Source organism: Lissotriton helveticus, chromosome 4_1, assembly GCF_964261635.1.
Source record: "Lissotriton helveticus chromosome 4_1, aLisHel1.1, whole genome shotgun sequence".
NCBI lineage: Eukaryota > Metazoa > Chordata > Amphibia > Caudata > Salamandridae > Lissotriton > Lissotriton helveticus.
In genome coordinates, this window is record NC_136063.1 from 1,654,576,296 (window position 1) to 1,654,588,640 (window position 12,345).

Sequence of the window (12,345 nt, forward strand, 5' to 3'; positions counted from 1 at the left end):
TTCCACCACAGAAATGTGAGGAAAATGTGTTTGTTTTGACAATTTATTAGGTTTGCAAGGGATTCCGGGTAACAGAACCTGGTGGGAGGTAGTCAAGTCACCCCATCCTGGATTCCCCTTGATGTCTAGTTTTAAAAAACGTACAGGTGTGCTAGGTTTCCCTAGGTGCCGCCAGAACTATGGTTCAAAAACTACAGCTAGGTACTTGGCCAAAAAAGGGTCATTTTTCACTGCGAAATTGAGGTGTGTCCACGTTGCGTTTTGCGCCGTTTCCAGTCATGGGCCCTAGGCCGAACCACATAAGTGAGGTACCATTTTTCTCGGAAGACTGTGGAGAACGCGGGGTGGATAGAAATTTGTGGATTCACACAGATTCCAGAACTTTCCACCACAGAAATGTGGGGAAAATGTGTTTTTTTTTGCAATATGTTAGGTTTGCAAGGGATTCTGGGTAACAGAACCTGGAGAGAGGCAGCCAAGTCACCCCATCCTGGATTCTCCTGGGTGTCTAGTTTTCAAAAATGTATAGGATTGCTAGGTTTCCCTAGGTGCCGGCAGAGCTATGGTTCAAAAACTACAGCTAGACACTTTGCCAAAAAAGGGACATTTTTCACTGTGAAATTGAGGTGTGTCCACGTTGCGTTTTGCGCCGTTTCCTGTCGCAGACTCTAGGCCGACCCACACAAGTGATGTATTATTTTTCTCGGAGGACTTTGGGGAACGCGGGGTGGTTAGACATTTGTGGATCCACACAGATTCCAGAACTTTCCACCACAGAAATGTGGGGGAAAATGTTTTTTTTTGGACAATTTGTTAGGTTTGCAAGGGATTCTGGGTAACAGAACCTGGTGGAAGGCAGTCAAGGCACCCCATCCTGGATTCCCCTGGGTGTCTAGTTTTTAAAAATGTATAGGTTTGCTAGGTTTCCCTAGGTGCCGGCAGAGCTATGGTTAAAAAACTACAGCTAGGCACTTTGCCAAAAAAAGGTCATTTTTCTCTGTGTCCACGTTGCGTTTTGTGCAATTTCCTGTCGCGGGCACTAGGCCTACCCACACAAGTGAGGTACCATTTTTCTCGGGAGATTTAGGGTAATTCAGATTTGTAAAGCAACTGTTAATCCCTTTTGACTTTCGATGCATTTCTGCCTTCCAAATGAAAGACATTTTGTAATAAAGAAGTCATTTTGAAAAATGACTGATAATTCTCATGCTAGGATGAGTATTCCCAATGTCGCAAATGTGCAAATATCTACTATTTCTAAACTCTATTTCTGAAATACATAGGTGAATTTCATACCAATTTTTTCCATGTATGCATTTTCCCACAATAATTGCTATATAACCGATACATATTAAAAAGTCATTGCAAATTGCTGCTCAGTTTTTGCCTCTGGGTTCGTCGGGTTCTTGATGAACCTTCAAGTCCTATATATCCTCACAATCAGTAAGGTCCGGCAGATGTAACGGTATATTGCTTTCAAAGAGCTGTCATAATTAGAAGAAGTTACAGGTGAAAGACGTTGACACAAAAGGCTGTTTTTTCAACTAATTTTCAATTTTTCCTATATTTAACTGTTAGTTTCTATAAAGAAACCTTGATGGATCTACACAAATGACCCCTTGCTGAATGCAGAATTTTGTCTGCTTTTCTAAAATGTATCCATTATTGCTTTCACACCCATTTCTACCATTAATTGGAAGGAGGTTGAAAGCACAAAAAATACCAAACATAGGCTATGTCCCAGAAAAATACCAAAACTGTGTAAAAAATGTTGGTTTTCTGAAAAAAGTCTGTCATTCCCTAAAAGCTGGGAAAATGGTGATTTCAGCCCCACAAACCCTTTTTTGATACTGTTTGCAGGGAAAAACCCTGACACTTTCATTTGCATCCCATTTTTCCCCCCAAAAGTTAAATTTAGCTGCATTTTGGCTAATTTCTGGGACCCCTCCAGGGAAATCCACAAACCCTGGGTACCTTTAGAATCCCCATGATGTTGAAAGAAAAGGACGCAAATTTAGCGTGGATACCTTATGTGGTCCAAACATTACAGGGGCCTAAGCGCACACTACTCCCAATAGCCAAAAAAGGCTCAGCACAGGGGGGGGGGGGAAAGGCACAGCTGTGAATGGGTTAATTGGTAGCACTGGCTCCAGTGACAGTCCACTGCATGGTGGCGTGGTCTGTTTAGTTTTCAGATGAGTATACAACAACCATGTTTATTAAGTCAAATAACATTGAGGATGAATGATACCATCCTCTCACGCTATTATTATAGCTTTGTGTGGCCTGAAATAGTCTGAATTGTCATACTTGTAGGAGTGTGATGGCTAGGTGTTATGTTGATATTGTTCTTGGCAGTGCTGGCAGGGGCAATGCATGGTGCAGGCAGCAATGGCCTTCCAAGAAGGGCCCTGGCACTTTTTCTTTTACAAATTAAGCACTGCAAGACGCTGTACAAAACTCAATGGTTATATGTTAATCCAAACAAAATAGAGGGAAACGGATAGTTCAACTGAATCTCACAGTGTTGTAGCAAGGATACAATGGGTTCAGTAACAGCAAGAAAAATGTCCTTTTTGACTGCTGTTTGAGTAATAACATACAGCAGTTATCAGAGCTCAATGAGCCCCCTCGAGCTTTGTGCCCTGGTGCCACTGCACCTACCCCACCAACAGTAGCTAATCATCCTACACTCTCATCTCTTGTCCTTGACTCCTCTTTACTATCTCTCTTCTAAAGTGCCTGATGCGCCTGCTGTAATTACCTGGGGGATCTGGAGGAAATGATAGGGGTGCCTGAAGTGGCCCTAATCCATCAAAACTGGCCGCCTATGGCTCCAACCCTAATGGGGAAATGCCCAATGGAATAAATGGTAAGTCCAGCCTTGGAAGAGGTGTCCTTTTGAAGAAGAGGGCACTTATGAAACCAGTAGCCTCGAATTTTCCTTCAGGCACATTTCCTTGCATTATGCGTGCAAACACTTGGGCTTATTTAGAAGCAAATTGCTCTATCATTGCGGCACTTTTAGTGATGCACCGGCAGCGCAATGGCCTTCCTCATATTTTCAAGGCCATGTTAAGTCATCCTGCATGACTTTTCATGGCTTTGTAAGTATGTTTACCCTTTCACGCATAAGTCTGCATTAAAGGAGCATTCCCTAGGTGTTGCTGTGGGTGTTTCCATGCAACATCCAAGGAACTTGACACATTCCCAGATTTATAACATTTTGTAAAGCTGGGAATGCGTCAGAATCCTACACATCCACATGAGAGGCGTAAGAAGGCACAACGAGGAGAAAAAGATTTATTTGTCCTCGTTTTTTCCTCTTTCTGTGCGTGATGCATTCTGCAGCACACATAGAAAGAGAAAATGCCTTTAATGATTGTCGTTGTGCAGGAAGGTGTCCTGGAGCATTCCTGCCTTAATATTTTTATGCATTACAGAGCAGCAGGAAAGCTTGCTGTGCTGCTGTGTGTCACAATATTGTAAATTCGGTCTATTGTACCTTTCGGGGAGAGGCCGCAGTCACAACAGACTCTCTCCTAAGGCCCTCTTTTCAAGTGTATTGGAAATCCTGATGTGATAATTTTGACCGTGAAAGTACAGGAAGCATGGGTATTGGTAATTTTGTGCTGCCAAATCACCTTCGGATTTCGAGATAGCCCCTAAGGAATGAAGAGTTAACATCAAAACTGGGGTTGCCAAACCTGTTTCTATCACTAATTCCCCAATTTCGGGTACTTTTTCTGGAGACATATTCCACCATGTTTGATCTGGTGAATGCACCCCCAGAACCACCGAAGGTTCTAATACCGAAGGCATTTTACCTCATTAGAAAGAATTCCATAGTCAGGCGATCATTTTTTGTTTCTGCTAAAACTGTGAGTTCTGAGTAACTTGAAATGATGGGACTGATGTGTAAAATAACGCTTTGGAAGGTGCATGCCCACGAAATTGCACACCACACACATTGCCTTCAGACTAATCTCGTTGCCTCACTAATAGAGCAGACCCACCCACTTGGATTTACAGCCACCCTTGTCCTTTCAAGCCTATTTATACATATTTTTTTTGCAAATGTTACCTGTATTTATCCATAGTTAGTGTAGGTTTTGTGAAAAAATTATGCTGAAATGTGTATATTTCTGCATTTATTTAGTCAGTTAATGTGCACTCGTGCCTGAACGCCTGACAGGTGTCAATGCTATATACACACTCAATGGTAAAATATGTACTTGTAAGAAAATATGTACAATTTTGTGCAAATCTACTGCTGTTTAAGACTCATTACTAAAATCTACATATTTTTTTAATCCCCTTGCCTGTCAATCCTCACAGCTATTGGCCTAGCAGTCATGACTGACAGCATTTAGAATCACTTAAAAACAACCCAATTTCCGTTTTTATCTACATTTTAAAATAAACACAGACAGGAAAATATATGGTTTTCTGTCTGTATGTATCTGTAAAAATCAGTAAAAACGGAAAACAGGGAGAGAGAGAGAGTGCAGAGAGAGAGAGAGAGTGAGAGAAAGAAAGATATGGATCTGTGGCTGTCAGACAGTCTGCCCTGCAGCATGGATTTCAAATTAAAAGATAGTCTGATTAAAAGAAAGGTAAAATGCTTCACATTTTGTACACCTCCTTCTTCCCTGCCTTTGTTTTCTAAAACACACGTGCATTGTGAAGTGAGGAGGTACATATGCAGTGTACGCTTGAACATGCAAACAGGGGAAATACCTGACATTTTCCTATAAATTTAATGATGTAATTTAATAGCCGAATGGCTTTCTCTTATTACCTTTGTGTCACACCGTTTGTCAGAGGTAACCAGCCGCCCCCATAGGTCCTGAGAGTAAGGAGTGAGTGAGGTGGCAACCTTATCCACGTTCCTGCAAGCACACTCAACATGCAGAGTGAGTCCAGCCTTCCTACAGCTAATGGCAGCGGCCAAAACCCCAAATTCAAACTGAGGGTTATTGGACAGTGGGGAGAGCCCACATGATAGTGATTGGGCAATTCCACTGGGCACGGCAGGAACTGCTTGTGACTTCACCATCTTTTTCAAGGGTCCCTGATCATCTTGTGATTCTCCACAGATGCCAAGAAACCAGGCATTATTGAACTGATTAAAGATTTTGTTAGAACAACATTCAGCCATAGTTTATGCATTGTTTGGAAAAGTTAGCAGTAATTAATCAGATGACTTTCGTTTCTCTGTTTCCCCCAAACCCACTCGCCTCTCAGTTTATCAAGCAATCTACCTTGAAGAAATGACTGCATCTGAAATAACACAGAAGATTGCAGCAGCATTCAAAATCCCTCAGCATCATATCAACCAGGTTTACAGACTTGGGCCCAGTGGCATTCATATTGTTCTGAGCAATCAGGTAATTATCATTATTTTTTGATTTATAATATTTATAGAATGTGAACGAGCGGGGTGGGGGGGGTTGATTAATTTCTGAAATGTCTTAATGTGATGTGATTGTATATTTGGTTCCAGATTATTGGTAGCTGTATTGTTAATTGAACTGCAAATAAAAATTATACTACAAAAAAAATCTATAGCATGTGAATGTTAACTTTATTCTATTTTTCATAAAATCATAAAAGTATACACAATGAAAATACAAATACAATAATGAGAACAGAGTGCAACTCTGGATAAAAAGAGAAAAATCCACAACTATCAGATATAATAACACAGTCATAGAAGAAGGTACACATAGTAGATTGTAAGGTAGCCTGAAAACCACCGAAAGAATACCCAGTTTGTAGGACAGTAGTATCTGCTTCTTATGGTTACCCCCACTTTTTGCTGATGTCAGTGTTCTTGGCCTAGTCTGACTGGGACCCTGCTATCCAGGACCCCAGTCTATCTGGTTTCTCCTGTAAATTGATATGCATGTACTTTAGGTACACTTCAGATTGGATTCTGGGGTACCCTTATCAGTCCCTTGTACATGGTACAGTACACCATGTACCCAGGGCATTTATTTATTTTATTTATTTATTTATTATTACATTTCTTAAGCGCTCAGCTACCCGTAGGTTTCCCGGCGCTGGGAATGTGAAGCAGTAAAATAGATGAGGAGAGATTCAGAACAGCGAACTTACATATTAAAAAGCCAAGTTTTGATTCCCTTACGGAAGGTAAGGAAGCACATTTCAGAACGCAGAGGGGGGGGTAGAGAGTTCCAAAGAGAGGGCGCCAGCAGAGCAAAAGAGCGACCTCCCATTTTTGCTCTCTTGATGCGTGGGATCCTGAACTTATTCTGGGTGGAGGACCTGAGTGTGCGCGGTGGAAGATATTGCTGCACCAGAATAGATAAATAGAAAGGAGCTTTTCCAGTCAGGATTTTATGCATGAAACATAAAGCCTTAAATTTGACCCTGCTCTCGATCCGCAGCCAGTGTAGATTGCGCAAGTGGGAGGAGGCTGAGGATCTGGCGGGTAAATTACAAATAAGGCGAACGGCCATATTTTGTACAACCTGGTACTTCTTGGTGACCTCCTTACAGGCACCTAGAAGTAGGATGTTGCCGTAGTCCAGGCGTGAGATGACAAGAGCCTGGACTACAGATTTCAAGGTGTCAGCCGGCAGCATCCATGAGATTTTCTTCAGCCACCTGATGATGGTGGTACAGGTGGCAGAGACTTTCACAACGTGCTGCCTGAAGGACAATTGGTTGTCCAGGAGGACCCCAAGGTTACGGGCAGAGGAAGTTGGAATGGGAAGAGGGCCCATCTCCGGTGGCCAATGTTGTGGGCCCCAGAGCGAGATGTCGGAGCCAAACAGGAGCAGTTCTGTTTTCTCCCCGTTTAGTTTTAGTTTATGCTCCAACATCCATGCCGCAATCTGTTTCAGTCCAGCTTGAAGAGAGGAGAAAGGGAGGTGCTTGTTGGTGGAGAGAGAATAGATGACTTGAGTGTCATCAGCGTAGGAATAAATAGAGAGCCCTGCCTGTTCCGCCAAAAAAGCAAGGGGTCTCACATATAAATTAAAAAAAAGGGGACTGAGGATAGAACCTTGAGGGACACCGTGATTAGAGGGAAAGATAGAAGAGACAGAAGTAGAGGAAAAGACTTGAAACGTGCGATTAGATAAAAAATTAGAGATCCAGGCCAGGGCAGCACCATCGACACCCACCTCTCTCAAAGTGGACAACAAGATGGAATGGGAGACGGTGTCGAATGCGGCACTCAAGTCAAGCAAAATGAGTGCCACCGTCTCCCCGTTGTCCACTTTCTGCCTGATGGATTCTGACACACCAAGGAGAGTGGTTTCAGTCGAGAAGCCAGCCCTGAACCCGGATTGAGAACCATGAAGAAAATCAGAGGTTTCCACGTGAAAATTAAGCAGAGAATTAACATGTTTCTCCAAAATTTTAGAGAAACATGAAAGTAACGAAATGGGGCGAAAATTAGATGGATTGTTGGGGTCTAAGTTGGCATTTTTTAATAATGGGACCACCATAGCGTGCTTCCATTCGCTAGGTACGATGGCTTCAGAGAGGGAGGCATTCAGAACTTTCAAAATAATGAGGAGTAAGGAGGGGTCCAGAGAGCTCAGGATTTGAGGGGGCATAGGGTCCAACGGAGACCCAGATTTTATATCCTGTAAATACTTTTTTAGAAGCGATGGGGAAATGGGATCCCAGGCAAGGAGTTGGGGAGGCGTGAGGGTACTACAGGAGGAGGTAACAAGTGGGGGAGTACCTGCAGGTAAAACAACATGAGTGGACACAACAGAAGAGGAGTCAAAGGTGTCGTAGATCTTCTCGATCTTTTCGACGAAGAAGTTGGCCAAAGCTTCACACTGGAGGGTATCGAGAATGGGGGCCTTGGGTGCAGTGGATGCCCCTGACAGCTCCCTCACGATTTTGAACAGGGCCTGAGGTCTATTCTGTGCCCTAAGGAGCGTGGTGTTCGCAAAGGAAGCTCTCGCACTATCACATGATGTGTGGTAGATTTTAAGAGCGGCCTTATATTCTGCTTTCTGACCAGCATCATAATTGGAGCGCCATATGCGTTCCAGTTTTTTGCATCTAGATTTTTCTAGGCGGAGGGCGTCAGTAAACCAGGGAGCAGGTGGATGAAGAATATGTAGTTTGTTCTTTTGCATAGGAAGACAAGAGTCCAAAGCATTAGTCAACCACCGTTTAACAGAAGGTAGCTCCCTGGTAGACAGGTTGGTGGACAATGGAGGTATGGAATTGGAAAGACACAGATTAAGTTTGTCTGAATCTAAGCGTTTCCAATTCCTACTGTCTTTGTGGGAGTGAGTGGGCATGGAGGGGTTAGAGGAAGCCATTTCAATGGAAAAATTTACAATAAAATGGTCCGACCAGGGGACCTGCAATGAGGATTGATACGAAATGGTCGAAAGGTTAGAGATGATAGGGTCTAAAAGGTTACCGGCCTTATGAGTGGGGTCAGAGTTGTGGAGATGAAGATCTAAAGCTGCCAGATCCTGTAAAAGACGTGTGGAAATGGCACACGAAGCAGAATTAAAATGGATGTTAAGATCTCCAATAACCATAAAATTATTGGATTGTGCCAGGAGGGGGGCAACAAGATCTGGGAGGGAGGAGGCCCAGTTACTCGCTGCGCCAGGGGGGCGATAAATCAACGTGCCAGATAGAGTAAAGTGTGGGGTCAGTGATAACTTAAAAAAAACAGCTTCACAATTAGGGAACTCAAGGTCTTCCCATTTACAGGAGAATTCTCTCCTAAAAATGATGGCAATTCCCCCGCCCTCTTTAAGAGGCCGGTTTCGCCCAACGTAGGTGTAGTCATTAGGGAGAGCCATGGCGATGTCAGGGCCAGAGCTATCATTTAACCAGGTTTCCGTTAAAAACATGGCAGCAGGACTAACTGTCTGTAAAAGATCGAAAATGTCTCTCTTGTGTTTTGCGAGAGAACGACAGTTAATACTAATAAATTTCAAGAAGGGACCGGAGTTGGGTAATTTAGAAGGGAGAGAACTGCGCCGGGGAGCAGGGTTCCAAAAGGTGGAAGACATAGAGTCAGTCCGCGAGGGGCAAGATTCCAATGAAATATTGCAGAAGAGACATGAAGTTGGAGCATTGTGACAATTAAATACAAGGTGTGAAGTACAAGGGGGTCCCCGAAGCCGCAATAAGGCAGTACGGGAATACGTGACACTGTTTGGGGCATCAGGACTGAGCCCTGGGCCCGTACTGGCGCGGACGGGCGCAGACGGGCTTGACTCTGGTGCGACTCCGGCGCGCCTACGTCGCGCCCGCTGCGCTCGTCCGCTGCGCTGACGCATGAGGCCCGTCTAAGTAGGCGATGACGCCGAGGTGGGAGGAGTCAGGAGGGCGGGGTGGGGGAGTAAAGTTAAAACACTAAATGAGCCACTCACCGCTTGTAGTCAGCGGGGGAAATGAAATTGAAGGCTGCTAGCACTCAGCAGCAGAGAGGCAAGCAAAAACAAAGTTTTAAAAAGATATCAGGCTTCTCAGCGCGCTAAACCTCTGTACCCCAGAGGCCTCCCATGGGCTGAAGCATGTATTATGCCACCCCTGAGAGGCCATCCAAATTGACACGACCAGCCTAATACAGCAGACTGTGTAAGCTAGTGCTTGCACCACTTACTTAAGATATAGGTTCACTTTATCTATTTAAATCACTACACTTAAATACCTATCATTCCCCCCGATAGCAGGCCTTAACAATCCTGAAGGCAGGGTGCTGGATTTTACGTGAGAGGGTGCCCCTGCATGAGAAGAGCCCCACTGTAGCCTTCGGAGACCATTCTCCGGGGTTGTCTGTGATGCAGCCCGACATATATGTTTAAGTGCATTATAACCTGGCGGTAAATGCTAACTTTAAAATGGCTGCTTAGAAACATGTCGTGTTTGGTGTCAAACACCTTGGAATCATACCTTCACGCCAGTCACTGGCGTGGGAGGTATGATTCCACCCTTCCAAAGGGACATATGTGGGTCACTGGTCTACCCGGTACCAGCTTTCTTGACCTGGGCATCACAAAATGGATGCTGCCAGCCATAGACACGATTCTGCTGTCCTGCTGCCGAGCCAAGCTCGAGCAGAGGCAGGCATGACAGTAGGCATCCTGTCACAGGGTGGTGTGACCACCTCCCAGACAGGGTTTAGTGTATTGGGGTTGGGTGGGTGCACTCTGGGAGTGCCAGAAAGTCTGCACTGTGGGTCATTTGGTGTCCCTGTGCAAAGTCCAGCTCAAACCAGTACTGGGAGCCATTTTCTCTGCTCTGGCGTGACACTGGACAAAGGACATGGGTGTAGCCACCCCTCTGTCCTGCCCCTCCCCTAGGAGGGTCCACAGAATCTTTCTAACCCCCTTCCCATGGGTATAAAGTGGGTTACCTGACTACAGGACTTTAGATTTTACCTGGACAAGATTCTGCTAAGAAGAAACCGAGTACTTACACTTCCTGCACAACGCTGGACCTCTGAAGAATCTCCCTTGGAGTAATGGAGTTTCTCCCCTGCAAAAGCAGGCACCTAAACGCATCTGACCGGTTTGCTTCTTCCAAGCTCCTGAGGACTCCGAAGATTTCAGCAACACAGGAAGTGGGTTCCCGAAGGTCCCTGAGGTCAATCTGCGCTCTCAGCGATTCTGAGACCAGTATCAGTCAGTGATATCTGTAAATGCTTTAAAAATCGAGACCCAGAAGGCCGTTATCCTAGGACATAGCCAAGCGAAGTGATAAAAATCCACCGGATCCGTACCCCAACGGTCACACCTTGCTGAGTCACGTAGCCCATATCTACAGAGCCTCTCTGGTGAGTAATGTACCCTATTTAAAAATTTGAAGTGTATTAACCTGTGATGCCCATTCAACGGGATACGCTTCGAATTCTTGCAGCAATACTTCTAAATTTTGTTGTCAATTGCCCGGCCCAGATCTGCCTGCCATGCTAGTCGGGCTTTAGTGTAATGGTTGGCTCTATAGTCCTGCGCTATTGAATAGAGTCTTGAAACAATGCGCACAGCTGATACTGCTTTGATCACATATGTAAGTGGCACAACCTCAGGTGGTTCTTCCAATTCAGGACCCAGTAAGTCTCTCAAGGAGTACCTCACCCTGTGAAATTGAAATTGAGTCAGTGTTGTTATCATTTGTCCCTCTAACCTCACATCCTGCCATGATATCGCTTTTCCTTCATCAAACAACTCCCCTATATCGTAGCAACGTTGATGTCCATCAAAGCCCTGACAACTCCGGTATTCCTGCACGGGGTAACCAGTCACACCAGGCAAGCGGTGTAATGGGGGAATAAAGTATAACAACAGCTTGTAGTTTTCAAAAGGTGATGCCAGGCATGTACCGCCGCGTTAACAGTGTGAAGTATACCTGCTCTATGTTCAAGGGGCTTAATTAGAAGCGCCGGGAGCATTGTGGGGGCAGCAACCACCTTCTCTATCCGGAAATGCGGGGCATCTGTGGGACCGTGTATCCAGTAATGAGCATGAGCGCGCTGCGCCGCTCCATAATATAAGTCTAGATCTGTCGCCCCCAAACCCCCCCCTCGCCCGCCCCCGGCTATATGGAAGTGTGAGTATGTCCCATTTGACCCTAGCATGTTTTCCAGCCCAGGCTAGACGCACCATCAGAGTTGTTAGTGTCCGGAAGAAAGTGCTCGGGAGGACAATAGGAACGTAAGTGAATAAGAATAAGAACTGTGGTAATACCACCATTTTCATATTAGAGATTAATCCCACAAGGGATAGAGGTAACTGTATCCACCTATCTACGTCATCCTCAAGTTTGGATATTGCCGTCCCATAGTTTTCTCAGAAAACCACCTCCGAATCGATGTGCACTTTGATACCCAAATACCTAACTGGTTCTGTTGTCCAAATTAGGGGGGTAATCTGGAGTAAATTGAACTGTCTCTTCAGTGAGCAGAACAATAAGTGGCTTATTCCAATTCACCTTGAGGCCTGACCTAGTCCCAAATAGGATAACTTCGCGTAGCACCATCGACAAGTACAGTTCAGGGTTTCTAACATATAATAAGGTATCATCCGCATACGTGGAGATGATCAAATTGTATGCCGGGAAACGTATGCCCTTTTGACTGATATTCTCGCATCGCACAAGCGAGGGGTGCAGCTACTGAGGCATATAACAGTGGTGAGAGTGGGCTCCCCAGTCTCGTGCCTCTAGTGATATGAATTTGGTCCGTGACAAGATCACCAATTTTTATTCTTGCAGTAGGGAGTTGGATAGTGCACCTATCATTTGCAAGAAGACACTCCCAAGCCCTATTCTCATCAAGACATGCTTCATGAATTTCCACCCCACGGATTCAAACGCCTTCTCCAT

At 44.8% G+C, this 12,345-nt stretch overlaps 1 protein-coding gene across 3 annotated transcripts in view; it reads left to right on the top strand.

The window, feature by feature from the left end:
* The window catches only part of UBP1 (upstream binding protein 1), a 550,328-nt gene that overhangs the window by 499,552 nt on the left and 38,431 nt on the right, over positions 1-12,345 (top strand). For all 3 annotated transcript variants that reach the window (XM_078688332.1, XM_078688330.1, XM_078688331.1), the window contains one exon: positions 5,248-5,390. In XM_078688332.1, the coding sequence (XP_078544458.1) occupies positions 5,248-5,390 (143 nt within the window). The remainder of the gene's footprint in view (positions 1-5,247; positions 5,391-12,345) is intronic.